At 43.9% G+C, this 17,923-nt stretch overlaps 5 protein-coding genes across 5 annotated transcripts; 3 read left to right on the plus strand and 2 right to left on the minus strand.

The window, feature by feature from the left end:
* Positions 1 to 3,106: 3,106 nt before the first annotated feature.
* On the plus strand, positions 3,107 to 4,953 carry AGABI2DRAFT_120086 (hypothetical protein; the record flags this gene model as incomplete). The annotated part of the gene is made up of 3 exons (XM_006463200.1): positions 3,107 to 3,877; positions 3,935 to 4,271; positions 4,331 to 4,953. 3 exons carry the CDS (start codon positions 3,107 to 3,109, stop codon positions 4,951 to 4,953), a joined length of 1,731 nt encoding a protein of 576 aa, XP_006463263.1.
* Positions 4,954 to 6,451: 1,498 nt separating this feature from the next.
* On the plus strand, positions 6,452 to 8,771 carry AGABI2DRAFT_224958 (hypothetical protein; the record flags this gene model as incomplete). Its single annotated transcript, XM_006463201.1, has 9 exons — positions 6,452 to 6,610; positions 6,679 to 6,753; positions 6,815 to 6,987; positions 7,048 to 7,358; positions 7,461 to 7,596; positions 7,656 to 7,870; positions 7,947 to 8,148; positions 8,203 to 8,265; positions 8,632 to 8,771. Coding segments are annotated over 9 exons (1,474 nt in total), but the record flags the coding sequence as incomplete, so codon positions are not given.
* Positions 8,772 to 9,297: 526 nt separating this feature from the next.
* Positions 9,298 to 10,462, plus strand: AGABI2DRAFT_194145 (hypothetical protein; the record flags this gene model as incomplete). The annotated part of the gene is made up of 1 exon (XM_006463202.1): positions 9,298 to 10,462. A coding segment is annotated over exon 1 (957 nt), but the record flags the coding sequence as incomplete, so codon positions are not given.
* Positions 10,463 to 12,165: 1,703 nt separating this feature from the next.
* AGABI2DRAFT_207960 (hypothetical protein) lies at positions 12,166 to 15,453 on the minus strand. The gene is made up of 11 exons (XM_006463203.1): positions 15,309 to 15,453; positions 14,857 to 15,261; positions 14,632 to 14,802; positions 14,446 to 14,583; positions 14,153 to 14,392; positions 14,003 to 14,094; positions 13,540 to 13,952; positions 13,305 to 13,483; positions 13,022 to 13,244; positions 12,841 to 12,950; positions 12,166 to 12,769 (listed from the first exon to the last, which is right to left on the minus strand). Exons 1-11 carry the CDS (start codon positions 15,447 to 15,449, stop codon positions 12,215 to 12,217), a joined length of 2,667 nt encoding a protein of 888 aa, XP_006463266.1. The 5' UTR covers positions 15,450 to 15,453; the 3' UTR covers positions 12,166 to 12,214.
* Positions 15,454 to 15,688: 235 nt separating this feature from the next.
* On the minus strand, positions 15,689 to 16,864 carry AGABI2DRAFT_120089 (hypothetical protein; the record flags this gene model as incomplete). The annotated part of the gene is made up of 4 exons (XM_006463204.1): positions 15,689 to 15,865; positions 15,929 to 16,263; positions 16,332 to 16,434; positions 16,499 to 16,864. 4 exons carry the CDS (start codon positions 16,862 to 16,864, stop codon positions 15,689 to 15,691), a joined length of 981 nt encoding a protein of 326 aa, XP_006463267.1.
* Positions 16,865 to 17,923: the final 1,059 nt, after the last annotated feature.

Genomic DNA, 17,923 nt, shown 5'->3' on the forward strand with positions numbered 1-17,923 from the left:
AAACAAACCGTTGAACCGGTACGCAAACTCGACGGGTCGGATCAGGTCCAAACTTTGTCCGCCAACATCAACCGCCCCGAATGTCTCGGTCGATGACAACGTCTGCTTTACTTTGACCCTCCGCCACCTTCCCAACCGACAAAACTTACTACCCCAAAAATTTAGACTGATACTTTTGCTGGAAACGCATGATGGAATGGAACTCCTACATTTAAAATGAGTTCGACGGGGAACCGGGCATCATAGTTTGAAAAAGAGGAAGATGAAAACTAACTCATGCCAAAGGGGGGTCTAAACTTTACTGCAAAGTGTTAACGTTATGCGCTCTACAGTAGGCGGCCGCTACCACAACTTTGGTCAGTTTAAAGCTTCGCCTTGTCGTAATCCATTATCTCCACTTCATCAACAAAAAGGGTAATTCCGTCGGTCCGTTTCCTGGGTACATGGCCCGTCCTTCAATGAATGATTTATATGAACACGTAATGACGCTTCCAACATACATGACGTACAATCGGGTGGTTTCTCCAAAACGTACCTCGTTCTTTTTGCCTTTCGATCGCTTTGAATCTGGTTTCTCCAGAACGAATCACGCATCACATCGTCTTGTGCTACACGGAACGTAAAACTCCTCGTTAAGCCGACCTCCAATGTGAATTGTTGAACCCCTCTACCAAAACAGGTTTACGTCAAATTCTTCGGCATTCCACTGTGTGAAAAGTTGCAGAAAAATAATGTGTTTTGAAAAACGTGAGTCCCATGCTATCGATCGCATTATCGACTGATTTCATTTTATATACATACTTGTACGTATCATCCACGATTTCAAAGCTCTAAAGCATATTTGATTAGAAAAATGAAATTCTGATTCTAGTCAGTTACGTATCATATATCATAAGTATCATAACGCTCGTTCGTCTCAGTAATGTATCAAGGTATTCGGATCAACTGTGATTGATTATTTTCTTTTTGAACATGAAGTGTTAGAAGTGCGCACGCACATCTCCCTATTAGCATCGGGTGATGAAACACTTTAAGACGATAGTTCCGTTAGCGAACTCATACACTCCACTTTTCAATTCGATTTAGTATAAATAAAAAAGGTAGCGGCGTCAATTGCTTCAGTCGTTTCAAAACAAATGTGCTTTTGAATGACGACATGATATGTATCTAACCATACCCAAACTCGCTAACAGGTCAAATGAACCCGGAAAGAGAAGGATATACTATACAAGGAGACCCTGAATAGTTATAGTGAATAGCGTCCGATCCAACCCTCATAAAAATAATTTGTATCGAATTGCACCACGGCTAGCACGTGTTCTACGGGTTTTTATGTAAAGTAAAAAGTGGACGGCGCGATTGGAATGGGTTATCTAGTAATTCAATCATTTAATACAAGACGGTCGTTTCATTGATGTTGAAATCGGAGTAATATTGAATGGACTTGTTCTCATAGATGATCTTTAGTAGAAATCAAGCATTGAACAAGTACCGAAACTACAAGATGTTATGATCAAATACTGGTAGGTCGGCCAAAGAAAAAAACACACTATAGACAAAAAGAGCAAAAGTCAATCGAGCAGGCGATGAGAAAAAACCAAATCCCGAAGTGTGTTCCTGGTGAATATCGCGTTAGCGTTCAGTCCTCGGCAACTTTGATTTGATAAAATGAAGCCCGAGCGCTGGAGTTTTTACGGTATTCCGTTAACATAAGAGTTGAGTCGTACTAATGCGCCTCAGTTATTTTGTTTTTTTTCGTTGTCAAAAATTGGGATGAGAGGAGATTTTGAGAACTAATTTGATACTTTATAAAAAGGTGATGACTTTTGTGAAACAGTTTCCGAGAAGAAATTGATGTTTATTTCTCTCTCTCTCTCTTGTTCGGTGTATTCATTCACTTTGGGACTAGCTTCGGAGATAGATTAGCGAAAGGTTCGTTGATATATCATATTCTAGTAACAGCTTCCGTATATATAAATTATTGATAGATAGATGCCGGGGACTCAAACATTTTGAGGATGGCACGATATAACAACGTGAAAGATCGTGATATATTCAATATACATACCAATATAGTACTTGAATTTTTAGCAATATAGTTGCATGATGCCAGGCTCATAATCACTCTTTGGATCTCCTTGGATACAGTCACTTTAGATTATCGGCGGCTAACGACCACAAACAATTAAGTAAGTAAAGTAACTACGGAACGCTTCGCTTCGCACGCGTGTACAACGCGCTCTCCGAGTCCCTTCTGCTCATGCTCCAGCCAGCCTTCTATGACTCCTTTCTTTTACTTTACCCCTTACTTCGTTTTTTCTCTCATCGATCTCCTCCTTCTACTTCTTCTTTTCCTATTAATTTTGACCTGTTTCTGTTTTGTTTCCGGTGTGAGAGGGTCCGGATCTCCGGATCCGATTTTCCTCCCCTCTTTTGAGATTAGAAAAAGAAGCTCGGGAAGTGTTAAGATAAGAAAAAAGTGGTTTTTTCTTGTTTCGGATCTTGAGAGAGTAGTCAGTATGAGTGGGAGTTGAACCCCAACCTTTTTTACTTCTGATAACCCAAAAACTCAATCGATCATGATCCCACAAAAACCCAGCATAACAACCATCCTATCCACTCGATCATCCGGAGCCGGTAGAATAAAATAATATATTGTATACATTGTGTACATGTCGCAATGCCCATTGCCGAATTCTATTCTTAAGGCCATCATCATCAGAATCGGAATTAGAACTGGAATCGAATCGAGGTGCGGATCCTTCAGAGAAGGATTACCATGTATAGATATAACCAACGTTGAGTCGAGTCGAGGTGTTTTTTTTTTTTGGTTTTTGGTTTTGAGGTGGGAGGGAGGTAACTGTCCCCTCTCCTTCGAATTACGATCGGTTTCGATTATTTTATTTTTTTGAGGTTTGGGATGCGCGCTCGATCCGGGACGCTGTCAGGTAGAGTGTTTGAGGGGCACGCCGGCTACTCAAGTTGAGATCTGAAAAGAATCCTGGGGTGGCCGAAAGTAGCGGGGGCAGGATTTCGTGAGGAAGTTACGTGGACGGGGGATGGCAGGGATATAGCCACCACCTCCCCCTCCGACTCTCTCAAACCCATGCCTCCCTTCTCGTTCCCCTCTCCCTCCCCCTCCTCCTCTACCGACTACGACTCTTTCTCCCCCACGCCCCTCGTCAAGGTTGAGCCTCAGGACGACTCCCCCGATGGCTGCTTCATCATCGAAAACCCCACTCTCGACCCCAAAGCTGCCTCCTTTGTCTCCTCTCAAGCCCTCGCACCCCCCACCGAAGTCCCCCTCCGTGCAACTCAAGCCCCCAAAAAAATGAAAGGCATGATGGGCGTCTTTCGTATCAATCCATTTGCTATGCATAATGGCTCAGAGGGGAAAGGTTCAGCGCCGACGGTAGGTTGGGAACCTGGTCCTTTGGAAGAAGAACCTGTGCTGTTTGAATTTCAATTGGATTTGATTGGGTATGGCGATAGTGATGAGGATGATAATGATGATGGAGATGATAATAATATTGGCGACCCTGTCTGTGGCGCTACAGTAATCCTTCATCGCTTTCCTACCGATTTCGATTGTGTGCCCAGTGGGCATATGTTACCCGAGGTGTTACCATCGTCGACGTCGGTTTCTCCTTTTGGCGCTTTTGAATTTCATCATCATCAGCAAACACGTTCGCCACAGTGTGCGTTTGGTGTTCCTACTGATGGGACTTGGAATCATGATGTCGGAACGGTGGATATGACTAGTACTTTGTCTTCCTCCGAGGAGGAGAGGCTACCACCATCATCATCATCAGAAGGAGAACATCATTTTCAGTATACTGGCGTTATCGAGGCTTCTCCCAATTATCCTTCCGTGGTCGTAAGTCTTCATACGTGTTATTTTCGCGGACATTATATTGACCTTGATTCAACGTAGACACCAAATGGATATGGGGTACAAGACGTTTCAGGAGATCATTCACTTGGATATCCAACCCCGCGGATCGATACTACACAACAACAACCAGTAGCCTTTGACACAGTGTATGGGATCCAGGGTTCCTCGGCGAGTGTTACCAATGACTCGGATATCGTACAAGACATGCCATTAGTGGTAGTGGGACCCGTCATGTCGGCAGAGGCGACAACGAATTCGGTGGTGGGGGGTGGAGCAAGTCATGGTCATGATCAGGGGTGTGAGGGAGTGTCATCGAGGTATGTATCGCAGAGTCGGGATCACTCTCATCATCAACGACAACAACATCGGTTGTATGGTATGTTTTTTTTTCGAATAGTTGTCGACGATTTTTTTGTTGATGGTTTTTTTTTATAGATCAGCAGCAGCAGTATCAACAACAGCAGTATCCTCATCATCACACACAACACCACCACCAGCATCATCATCATTCGCATTCACATCATCCATACCTTCGTCCAACATCAACGTCAACTTCAACAACATCTTCCTCAATGAGCAATAATCATCATCAAATTCATAAATTGGTAGAACGATATCATCCGAGTCATCCTTCATCTATATCCTCTTCAAATTCTCCTTCAACAACCACACCACCAACGTCAACAACAACAACAACAACAACAGGGACGACGAGGGGATGTACACAGATGTATGAAGATTATGAAGAAGATTCATATGAATATGAATATGAGCATGATTATGACTATGAGTATGGTGAAGATAGTGGTAAGAGTTATGGACAACAACAACAACAACAACAACTTCAGGGGTTTGATGTTTCGCATTTAATGCATCATCATCATCATCATCATGGTAGTTCTCCTCCACTATTAGGATCGTCCTCAGGTGTCTTACAAGGAGGGGGAGGGAGGGTACATTGGTCTCCGACGACATTAAATACCCATATGAGTCAGAGGTTTACTCCTTCGAGTACTACTATGTTACTTTCGGGTATTGTTGGTAGTAGACCATCTTGAATTTGTTTTTTTTTTCGCCTTTTTTTTACTTTAATTTTGCAATTTTTTTTCGAGGGGGAGAGAGAGAGAGTAATTGAAAATAGTCTTTTTTGTTTTGTTTTCGTGGTGTTGATATAATGGACAATTTTTGAGTGATAGAGGAAAGAAAGAGAACTTAAGAGGAATCATTGAGATAAGTGAGGTTTCGTTCGGTTTGGTTTTTAGTATATAAACGAGTTTGTTGGTTATTTTTTCGTCGTGAGCTCGGATATTATAATTTATATTACTGTACGCGCACGACCGTACGTTCACGCACGTGACCAAAAAAGTTTTTCCGATAAATCTCCAAAATCGCCATAAATCTCCAAAAAAATAAAATATTACCGTAATAAAAATAATCGGTGTTTTCGTCGTGAGCCGGATAGTCGCTGGCCAACCAACATCAAAGGTTGGGAATTGAGGATCTAGGGCTGTAGGGCCCGAGATCCCCAAGTGGTGAGATCGAAGCTGGAACGCAGTCGGGTCACCCCAAAAGCGTCAACTTCGACCCCGGTGTTGGCTAGCCAGACTTCCAGTCTAAGTAGGGTTAGGGTGGGTGGAAAAATAAAAATAGTGTAGTGGCGCGGCACTGCGTACGACCGCACCAGTAGAGGTAGTAGTAGTAGTATAAGTTATAAATCGTGACGTGACAATTATATATAGATGTCGCTCACACACATGGACATCACTCCGAAAACTCAGACCGCGCTCATTCCTCGCGCGTTCTTCCACTGACTGTTGACGTGAACTTACAGTCGTGCGCGTACAGTAGTACATAGTCGCTGGCCAAAGCAACATTTTAAGGGTTTTGGAGATTGATATTCGAATAAGTGTGAGATCGAAGACTGGAATGTACATCAGCAAAAGGGTTTTCAAAATAGAAGGGCTTAGAACGGCACCATAGGATTTTACGCCTTTCTACTTTGCATAAGATTATATTATATTCCAAAAGTCACCTTTCTGTTGGATTGTGGTGGAACTAGTTCCATAACAAGGTCTCTAAGCCCTTCTATTTTGAAAACCCTTTTGCTGATGTAAGTCGGGTTCACTCTCGGACTTTTAGTCTAAGGTGGGTTGGAAAGATTACAAAAGAAATATAGCAGAGTGTGGTTGACAGTCATATCGCGGACACGGTCCCCCACCCATATACATAACTAGATTTTTGAGCGTTTTTCGCACTCGGGGTGCTACTGCACTAGCTGATTGCTCGAACGAAAAAGTATTTAGCATACTCATTCGTTTTCTGATAGACTTGAAGCTAGCCCGACATATCCAACTTCCCGCGAAGCGTACTTACTACTCTGTTCAGCCCACCGATGATGATCGATCGAAGTTTAGCACGTGGTGGAGGGGGTCAACATATGGGGATGAGTGGATAGCGGAAGAAAGCCACGCGGGAAGCACGTGAGAAAGGAAGGGCTGTGTGATTGGATTATGTAGTCCCCCGGCGCGCCCTTCCCCCCCTCTCTCACAATCGTACCATGGCTGCAAACTCATCTCCCCCGCAGTCCATGCCCGTCAGCGATGCTGTACTTAGGAGACGGAGTGCAGATGTGGGTGGTCTTTATCTGGCGTTGAGGGATTCAAATCATGGGTTGGGGTGGTTGGATAGTAGTACGCCTTCGGATCCTGATTTCCAGTGTGTTTTCTCTCTTCCCTCCCCGGGTGTTCCGTATCTTGATTTTTTGTGGGTTGATTTAGGATCAGCACTAAGCATGCTGTGTTGTTGTCGACTATGCATACGGAAACCTTGCGTTTGTTGGAAAACAGCGTCGTTCAAAAGTACGTTTTTTTTCTTTGTCTTTCAACCACCGATCATTGTCTTTATTCAACTGTTTATTAGTGATCCACCGGATTTATCACAAGAGGATCGTGTTAGATTGCTCAAGAACATCGAATCATGGTACTTTGAGCCATTACGCATGCCAGAACATGAAGTCCTCGCTTGCGTCATATTCCTCTTTCAAGTTCTTTTCCGAATCGAAGGAATGCAAGAAGCGGTTAATATCAATTTCAGTACGTCCCCCATTATTTATCTTGTTTCAAAAATCATTGAAAAAAAAAATGATATCATAGATATCATACCCCGGTTCATTCTTCATATCCGTCAACTTTATCGTTGGCAAAATCATTATCACAACTTTGAACATGCTGTAGATGTTCTACAAGCTATTCATTGTTATCTCCGTGCAGCTGGTGTTGTTCCACCTGTATCTCTTCTTCTCTTAAATGTTGATGCACCGAATGGTGGTGGAATGTGGTCTTCTACTCGTCAACCCGACTCGGAACCTTTAGTCACTTGTCTAACTCATCGTGAGATTTTCGCTTTGTATTTGGCTGCTATAGGACACGATGTTGCGCATCCTGGGTTTAATAACCCTTTCATGGTGAGTAAAAAAAACAATCTCTATTTTTCTTTTTTTGCCTTTTTTGCGATTGGGACTGATGCGATTGAAATTCTTTTTTTTTTTTTTGATTTTTTCGTTGAGGAAAATGCAGAGGCACCACTTTCACAAGTTTACGAGAATGGATCGGCGTTGGAACAAATGCATAGTTATATGTTGTTAAAGACGATGAGATATCATGGTTTAGGTGTATTATTAGATGATCCCGAAACAGGTACGAGTTTCGCATTATTCCAAAACAAAAACCTTTCATATTTACCTATTTTCCCTTTTCTTTAGGACAACATTTTCGTAGGATCTTGAGAGGTTCGGTGCTTGCCACTGATATGGGCGTGCATAACGACTTTATGAACAAATTTGCGAAATTGTTGGAGAATTCTAGGGCGGGTGATGATGATGATGATAATAACACTATCGATTGGCAAGCTGCGAAATTCGAACGTCAAGAATTCGTTTGTAAACTTTTGTTGAAGAATGCAGATATCAGTAATCCCGTAAGCACTACCCCCCCTTCCTCTCTCAACAATGGGCATACTTTTGATACTATTCTTCGTCAATTTTACAAAACAGAGTCGACCGTTTTTGGTTTCGAAACAATGGGCATCGGCGTTGCAACAGGAATGGGCGTGTCAATATAAATTTGAGAATTATTTGGAGTTGACGCATAGTGTTAATCCTTCGAATGGGCCGCTTGCTGAGGCGAATTCTCAAGTGTTTTTTACTGGGAAGATTGCGAAACCTTTGGTTGATATGACGGCTGTTGCTATACCTGGTAAGTTCTGAATTTTTTGTGGTGTATGCTTCATTTAATCTTGGCTTTTTTAAGAATTGAGACAGTATAGTTATCATTGTGCTGAAAATTTGAGGGAATGGGAACTGATTTTGAAAAGTCTTAAAGAAATACCGTCTTTACCACCACCACCAACAACAACAACGACTAATACGACAAGTTCTGTATTATCGACGACAAAGACGATTTCTACTCCACCACAATCACCACCGGTGTCACCACCACTTGCTCCTCCATTATCACCACCACATCTTCCTTCTACACTAGCTTACTCTCCACGACAAGGGAGTAGTATCATCACACCCAATTATCCCACTTTCACAACTTCTTCATTGCGTTCGCAAAATACAACAACAACAACAACAACAACAGCTAGTACTACATCACCCTCATCGTTTTCACAACAACAAGCGCAAACGCCACCGATATTGATACCTACATCGATGTCATCTTCACCAGGAGGAGCAATAGCACCTACGACGACATCTTCATCATCGTCTAACCCGGTTTCACCACGAAGTTTAAAACCTACTTCTGATAACGATTATTCTGGGAGGTTTAGATTGACGAGACCGAAAGGATCGTCTTCGACGGCTACAAGTCCTCCTGCGACTCCTTCTTCGGGGTTTGGGATGAGTGGTTCGAGTGGGAGGGCGGGACAAATTAGTCGGACGCCTAGTTCGAATGCTGGAGGTGTTGTAGGTGGTACTGGGGGTGGTGGTGGTGGTGGTGGTGGTGGTCATGGTGCTAGTAGTGTTGTGGGTGGTGCTTCGGAGATCCCACCTTCGTTATCGAGAGCAGCTGCGAGAGTTATTGCTGGGACGCCTAGTAGGACTACTGGGTCCAGTGTGGTTGGGCTTGGTGGTGGTCCTAATAGTGGCAACAGTGCTGGTGCGACTACGAGTACGGCTAATGCTATGACTGATGGTACTGCTGGTGCGGGAAATTCTTCGGAGGGATCGGTGTTGACATTGTTACCTTCCGCTGTGGAACCGCCGAAACAGTTTTTGCCTCGTTCGTTGATGTATCCTCATCCGATTAGATATGCTCGACAGCCGATTCAACAGCAACTACCACAGCAGGCGACGACACAAGATTCTGAACAAGTAGACCATTCGCAATCGCATACTCCACCACCACCACCACCTCCTCCTCCTCCGGCGGCGGCGGTTTTACCACTTTCGAATACACCGTCCTATTCCTCTTCATCTGTATCTCCTTCTACATTCCAAACAGACGAATCCGAAACAATCGTCTCTTCTTTAGGTGGATTTGGAACTCCTAATAGCGATAACGACGGGGGAGGATCAAGATTATTTGGAAATCGAAATGGCGTTATGAATGATGATGATATAGATGAAGATATTGTATATGAAAGGGAAGTTGAGATGAGGCATGAAGGGTTTAGAAGGGCTGTGGAACGTGGGATTGGGGTGGGGAGTTTGAAGAAGAGGAAGTCGGGGAATTTACTTTCGGGTACACCACCGCAGCCACCTCCACCTTCATCTACGACGACGACAACAACGGCGATGGCGAATAACACTAGTCCTAATGTATCTAGTGGTTTTGGCTTTGGTTCGAGTAGTGGTACTGGTTCGGTTCCGCCTACGCCTACGCCTTTTTTACCACCGCCTCCACCGCCGACATCGGCTTCGACAACTTCGGGTTTTAATTTTGGTGATTTTGGGAATGGGAGTTCGTCGCCGTCGTTGTTTAATAGTGCTAATACGGGATATCATCATCAGAGTCGGGCATCGTGGTGTTCGGGAGAATCTGTTGAAGGATGGAGGGGACGGTGGGGGGTGACGAGGTCAGGAGGAGGAGGAGGAGGAGGGGAGAGTGAGAAGGGTGAGAGGAATGGGAGGGTAAGTGATGGTGATGTAAGTGGTGATGGTGGGAAAGCGAAAGCTGTGGCGAGTAGTGAAGAGGAGAGTGAGGAAGGTGAGGGGGAGGGGGAAGGAAGGAAGGAAGGACGACGAGGAAAGGTGCAAGAAGGGTTTGGTAGTAGTGAAAGTGAGGACTCTAAAGAGGAAGAAAATGATGAAGGAGAAGGAGATGAAGAAGAAACGAAAACAAGTCCAATACTACCCGCTGGTCTCGTTTCCGCAGCTCCAGTCACTCAATCTTCAGATCCTGTCGATTCAAATATAAATCCACGAACACCACCACGACGGACACGAACAACTAACGACTCACATTCACCCCTCTTATCAACAACGACAATGACAAATTCCAATAACACGACTACCACAATCACAGACGCAAATCGTTCTGGCTCACCTACACCCAAAGCGAAAGCCAAACTCAAAATGAAAATGAGGGAGAGTGAAGCTCAGAAAAAGAGGAGAGAGGAGGAGGAGGAGGAGAGGAGGAAGAAGTTGAGAGAGGAGTTGATTAGGGAATCGGAGAAGGAGAAGGAGAAGGAGAGGATGGGTAGTGGGGGATCTGATACAGGGAAGACTACTACTAAGAGTGTGGTGAAGTCGAGATCGAGGTCGAAGTTGAGGAGAAAAACGAAGGGAAAGAAATAGGTTTTTTGGTTTACTTTCTTTCCTTCTCTTCATCTTCATCTTCATTTTTTTCGTTTTGTTTCAAAAAAAATTGTGTTTTTGTATCACTGTTGTTCGTTTTCCTCCCTCTCTTGAATTTTTGAGCTCATACATATATACCAAAATGTAGCTTTTGAGAACCTTGTATGATTTTGTCGTCTCTAAACCACTCACCATGAATCCGAGCATACTCTCTTCATTTGTTACTCCATTCTGTCGCTTCAACCTTCTTTCCATATGTTTTTTCGCCTTTCTTGTTTTGATTTTTTCTTGTGTTTCTTGTAGTAATGTATCATTTATATAAGCGATACTTTGATGTAGCTCTGAATCAAATATTTCAACCCTGTGTCTCTCGTCTGTGTATTTATCTCACAGGGTTTATATTTGTATTTTGCCTTTAAATCGTAGGAATAGGACTGATACATTTAACTGCTGACTGGGAGCCTGGTTCTTCCTTCCGGGCCGTTCGCGAAGCCTTGGGCAGTATTACTATCCCACCACGAGGCGCCCGCTGTTTGTCCCTGACAATCGTGCACGGGTTCAAACGCGTTCTAATTAAGCGAAATAGCTTCCGTGTTCACGGCATCTGTTCATACGTAATAAATCCGCTAATTTCCGAAATAAAAGTTGTTTGCTGTAACGCCACACATCCGCACTGCTCTTACTCTCTCCCCACCACCTACCCATCCACGAAATGTACATTTCTCTCTCCTTCTCTTCATACGCTTTTGCTCTTCGGTCGGCCATTCAAATATTGTTTCAATGTGGCGTTCTGGTCTGTGCATTGTATTCTCGAGTGGCTCGAACTTCAAGACCGCGTCCTTGTGTGGCGGCTAGACTGTGTTGTTGTCTCGTTGCCTCTTTTGCCTGTTATCTTCAAGCAACCTTCCCGTGGATATGTGCGAACATGTGATGACCCCTTCAAGTGCCTGGATACTCGGAACCATCAGGATTCTTGCCTCGGACGATCTTCTTGTATCCACCGAAATAACCGACTCGAAACCGAAAGAACGAGAAACCCGGGGACCCACCTCAACGGACGTTTGACTTTATTCCGCTCTTCCCGGCCATCAAGAATGCGAATATATCAAAGATTCTACGTGTTTCCCGGATACTTCAACGCCCTTCGGTGGTTTCAAAATTCTACATATCGGACATGCCTACAAGTTATGATTGGTGCAAATTGATATGACGGGTTCATCATTCTTACCCGTCTTGTCGTTTGTTCATTGATCCGCTTGGCAGTAATGTCATGAAGCTTCTGGACCTATGACATATGTTATAGTGCTCTAGTGCTTGTTCCGTGACTACATTAGAGTAACAGTTGTATAATTAATAATTGTCGAGGCTCGGATGTAATCATATGTTCTCGTTTCATTACTATCGATTATCGTTGAAACATACTACAACTCGTCATGGAGGAGGGAATTGTTCCTTGCAAGTTATATCAGAACGCGATACGAAACATTCAATTACTCCAGATGCATGATAGAAATGAGCTAGCTAGATTTAAACGCCTCTCTACCAACCTCAACTTCATCAAGAACTTCACTCAACACTATACCCAACTTCACCACTCCCATCAACTCACTCGTATCTTCTTCTCCTTCCCCCTCCGGTGCCGCCACCGCTTGAGAAGCGCCATCCAAAAACTCTCGATAAGCTTCAACAACACGTTCCCTCACATGATGCACCAAAACCCCAACAGTCCCACCACCTCCATTATGACTACCAACAAAGCTCACTCCATCAGAATCCAAATACAGACGTATCTTCGCGAATGCGTTACGAAGATCGCGCGTACATGATTCATAGAATAACTGATCAGTGCGTTTGGGTGATAGTCGTGTAGATGTTGATGATGAACTTGGTTGTTGACTTCTTGCTCCTGTTGCGTCAGTGGTGGTGGAATTAGTTAGAGAATGTGATGCTGTTGAAGATATGGAAATGAATGTAGAGGAAGTTGAAAGCCAAGGTACGAGGACTCGACAAGCGACCTGCGTGCATTCAAAAATGATATTTTCACAAGTCTTTCGAAGTGCTTGATCAATGTTCTGGATTTCCAAAGTGGGTCAGTTTGATAGTTCCATAGAATTGGGGAATATACGCGATGATTTGAACATACGTGATGTAGATCTCCTCGTTCTCCATGAATATTGACGCCTAGAGTGCCTAACAATCCCTCAGGAAGTGGTAATAAACCAGATGTGCGACTGAGCAGCTGGGCGAGGGTATCTTTAGAAAATTATCATTAGCTTTATGTCTCATCTACATGAAAACAAGAAACATACCCGTTACACCACTACCGAAACTAGCACCACCCAAACCTCCGACAACGAGAGCACCACTACCGCCAATCTCAAAATCTGCAATTACCTCCTTCAAGATGAGGAGATGCCTCAACATGAACAAGTCTGCATCGAGCGTCCCGGGAGAGCGTTTCTGCGCTTTGATATTATCACTGGAATTGACAAGCGATTGATGACACAACTGAATCGCTTCCTGGGCTATATCATCAAAGATCGCGGGCTGCAATATTGAGTGAATGACCATCTCTCAACCCAACAATATATATAAAAAATAACTTACTTGAACGAAATCTCTCAATTGCTCCAACACCCACACCATCTTCCCAACGGGGGGATACCAACTCTCTCTATCTCGCAAAAGACTTCCTTCAGGTAGACCTTCAAGCAAAGCCTTACTCACACTCGCTTTTTCATTAAGATTATACTCAGTTCTTGTTTCACCTTTACTTTTGCGGGCTTCTAACAAATCACACAAATAAGATACCTGACAATTGTTTTCTTTTATCAAGACGCACCGATAAGCAATTCAGGCCATCTCAAATCTTCAGCTTTAGGCACGTATTGCCTGACTTCAGTTTGAATCATTGCTTGAGCCTTGAAAAATAACCTTGTCTGGGCATCTTGCAAGACCATCTGCAGTAGTCTGCTAATATGCAGTCTTCCCAACTTTCCCTTTCCTGTCCGTTTATTTTTGTTTTGTTTGGCGGAATCAAGGTCGACGGTAAGGACGTCGTCATTTTCATCACCAGAACCATCAAAATCCGCGGGCGTTGTTGACTCTGGCGAACCGATGAAAGCAGAAGAATCCAGGACCATGAGAGCTTGGAGGACTGTGCAGACTTCGCATAAGGCAGTGAGGCGCGGTTCGTGAAGGATCCGAGGACGAAGATCGTCATATAAAAGGTCACATAGTTTTTCTAGGTACTGACTTGAATCTCATAAGTTGATTGAAGATCCAGGGTAAACGATGGTACCCACTATAGTTCTTCCTCGGACGTGCTGAAAAAAGACCGATAGAGGTTAAACTCGTCAGTGCACAGTTGTTTGAGGAAGCCACAACCAGCTCTTGTCTATGAAAGCATCGTGAGGATCATGATTCCCTCCGGAGCAATACTTGAAGCTACTCACAAGTTCAACGAGCTCCCCTCGTACAACATCCAGGGTTTTCATCTCTTCTTGGATCCAACCGGCCAAAAGGCTTCGTCGTGCGGCAAAATACGCAGTAGAACATTCACTCAACAGAGAAGAGAGATCTTGAGGGTACACTGCAGCTCTGCTTTCTAGCTGTCGAAGTAAAGGATGGATTTTAGGAGCTACAGATAGAAATCGGGTATAGAGGAGATGGTATTGCGCTGTTTGAGATATATCCTGTTGGGATGCGTTAGGACGCTAGGCAAAACCTGGATTACCGGAAGGCATACCTTCTCAGATAGACGTCTGGAGATATCGGCAGTGAGGGCTCTCAGAGAGCCGACAAAGGACATTTTGATCAAGGTCATGGCACGGGTCATACATTGCTGAAATCGGACAAGATAGATGTCGGCTTCGCGATAATGTCTCTACATGGTTGTTAGCGTCGTCACAGTATCAGGTACTGGGTTACATACATGTGCTTTGAGAAAGCTGATGCACACATCTACCCTTTCCACCATGTACAAAAAGTCGGGTTCGAAGATAAGCGATTCGCCAGGGTGGTTCAACATCCTTGTCGCCTTTTCCAGTTCTTGGAAATATTCGAGATGCTCGCCAATGTCCTCTATAGTCTCTAACAATCTATTCTGAAGTTTCTGTAAATCAGTAGAATCGATGATATGGAAGAAAGAAACACAGACCCGTTCTTCGATGACCCTTTCACAGTTTTCCTTTACAACTCTCCCATTCTCTTCTACCCTCCACCACTCTTCATACATCTCGCTCAGCAATCCATCCACCTCTGATACCCGGTCAACGAGTCCCTCGCAGACTTCTAGATGATCTACGAGCGAGGCGACATGTTCACGGAAATGGGCCTCCTGGCTATGCGCGACCGACCTGTCGATCAACGCAAACCAATCGTAAAACTGTTCTGGTGACTGTACAGGTGTTTTCGGGTGCAAAGCATGAGTTTGGGAGCTCCTTGGCAGCGTATTAGGTGTAGCCGGACGGGACGAAGGTGAAGCAGATGCCGGTAATTTAAGGTGAGACAGCGGAGTGCCTGGACGAGAACCGGAGGCTCCAGACTCTTCCTGTGCCATGAACTACAACAATTGAGCACGAGAAAGTATGATAGAGCCCAAGAACGTACACGCAAGGGCAACGGTATTTTCTCGTTGGAGATCTTCAGGGCATTGATGCTCCTGAGTTCGAGGTCACCGAGGGGAGCCTTTGCTTCCCAATCCTCGACGCTGACTGAAGTTGGTGGCCGCCGCGCTTGAGTTGGACGCATGGTCAGGTAAAGACATCGTGGGAAATCATCCTCTTGATATAAATATAGCGTATCATCACTGGTAGCACTGAGCTGAACGCATTATTATTTGACAAATTCATAAACGTTTTAACATATCTATTACACGGTGTTATACTAAGGCTTCATATTAATAAGAACTATACAATATATATCAAAATAATTTATAACGGATGATTTTGCAACACTCAGGTTGGGCGATACAACCTTTCATTTTATCATCAAACATATTCAGCTTGTGCCGCTTGGTCAACTTGAGAATTGCCAGGCTTTTGTCTATCATCTCGCAAATTAATTGCATATGCATTGGTCACCGGTCCCAGCTTGAAACTTTCTATCCGCGTGTCCGAAGTTCTTGCTTTCAATACCTGATGTATCATCAAAACCGACGTAAATGCCTAACAAAAAAAAATCTCTATCAGCATCCCAAGCCCAATCCAACATAGGTCACGTTCACATACTTGACTCGAACCAGCAATAGGAATCATAGCCAAAGCAAATGACGTTCTTCCCCTTGCCAACCCAATAGCAACAGCTGCTGTTATTGATATCGGCACAGTGATAGCAGCAAATTGAAGTAAAAGGTTTATGATACAACGGTATCGAATTGAAGCTACTTGCACTCCATAGCTCGCTACTGCAGCCCGGTGATGCACATAGAGACATAAACAAATGAATAGTGTTGCGTAGATATTGATAGCAGCATTTGAAGCGAAAGTCGCGGCTGAGAGGGCGCCTAATAAGCGGAACTTGCTTGGATTTCCATTATCCATGGCCAACACTGTAATTCCTGCAGCTATTTTTTTTTTATGATCATGATCAATGATGGATATCCTAACGGAATATTGGTTATAATGTACGTACCCAAATTGAAGGCCCAAAAGCACCATGGGATGACCCAGAATATATGATGCCACCAGTTGTCTTTGAAACCTAAGAATTGTTGAAGTATGTAGCATCGCCATATCTTAAAAACGGTACTTTCAACAAAACGATAAATGAGAAAAAAATCATTCGAAATTTTCACTCACAAAAAGCCCATCGGTCAAAGCAAAAACCAATATAGGAAACAAATCCATGGGAATTCGTAATGTTTGATAAAACTTCTCGTTTGCTTCTTCAAAAGAGTGTGCATGAAAAACAGCAATAGCATGAGGAGAGAAGAGATATGTGAGTTGAAGACCAAGATCGAGTGTCACAATGACAATGACATAAGTTTGCAAAAAAACCTTCTGCTTGCAATACCTTCTCCTTTCTTCCGACAAAAGGCAAAGGCACAAAGCTCCCAAAACTACAAGACCACCAGTGAAGAGTGAGCTGACGGAAACACCTGCGGAAACCACAAGCCCATCGTGATCAATGCGGTATAGGTCTTCAAACGTGAAGTTGGCGGACATGCCAGTGGGCGGGACTTCCATCCCTGGTTTAAGTCTCTACTATATAAATGCTCCGTCGGATGAAAAATTCCTGCCATGTCGCATCAATCATTGAGAGTCATCACATTTTGCGGCAGCGCTCGCGTCCGAATCCAATGTAACGTTGAACGAATGTGCTCTGCAAACTTGGTCCTGTCCAGAAATTGCTTTTGACTGGCAGTTGGTGAACGTGAAGAGATTCCTAATATAGCGCCGCTTCTGTGTGTTCCACATCAATGATTTCGGAGTTCGGTAAAGGGCACCCCCTGTAATGTAACGCCAGAGTAGTTGGGTTAATCTGTGTATCATTGATTAAGTTGCGTATTAGAGAAATCGGAAGGATGTTTTATATCTAGTAGTGCGGATGGTCCGTAGCTCAGCCAGGTGAGTAAGTTGAAGATTTGGGTTTCCACTCCAAAATCACAATATACGACTCATCAACTCCGAAATCATAACCGAAATCATGTAATTCTCTCCATACACCAATATGAAACGAAACGCCTCCGGGGTTTAGAAACATGAAAAAAATTTGGCAGTGGTAACCTAATGGTAACCAAAAGTGTCGCGCAAATGGGGTCAGGCTCGCCAAGAACTGAATGTAGGTGGCAAATAGCTGCGTGTCGGAGGTGAAAAATCTATTATGGCAACTCATGATAACACGAAACTTCAGTAACACAGCAATAATGATATCATGAACGCACCACATCATAACTCCGAACTTGAGGACCGGTGACTCGACCAACAATCAAAACCTCAAAGTCGAGAATTCGGAGCGCCCGTTAACATTTCACTCGTTTTTTTTATATTTAAAAGCCGGCGGCGGCGGACTGACTGCACAAGTTGTTCTCCGGCGTTTCGATTGACAGCTCCTTTGTTCCTAGTCAGAAATAACTACTAGGAAATGACACGAGATAGCCCAACCTTCATGTATTCTTCTCGAGAATGACTATAGCCTGATTTGGGGGGGTACATTTGAAATGGGTTGCTATTCGCGAAAACAAAAAGCACTTATCATACGCGCCACCACGCTTTGACCGTTTT

This window comes from Agaricus bisporus, assembly GCF_000300575.1.
Source record: "Agaricus bisporus var. bisporus H97 unplaced genomic scaffold AGABI2scaffold_8, whole genome shotgun sequence".
Taxonomy (NCBI): Eukaryota; Fungi; Basidiomycota; class Agaricomycetes; order Agaricales; family Agaricaceae; genus Agaricus; species Agaricus bisporus.

What these genes read in the sequence shown, in the direction of transcription:
- AGABI2DRAFT_207960 (XM_006463203.1), bottom strand. Translation starts at nt 15,449, where the DNA reads ATGCGTCCAACTCAAGCGCGGCGGCCACCAACTTCAGTCAGCGTCGAG. An exon ending in ATGGCCTGAATTGCTTATCG is followed by an intron (nt 13,484 to 13,539) that starts GTGCGTCTTGAT and finishes GTGATTTGTTAG; the next exon opens with AAGCCCGCAAAAGTAAAGGT. An exon ending in TTTGGGTGGTGCTAGTTTCG is followed by an intron (nt 12,951 to 13,021) that starts GTAGTGGTGTAA and finishes AATTTTCTAAAG; the next exon opens with ATACCCTCGCCCAGCTGCTC.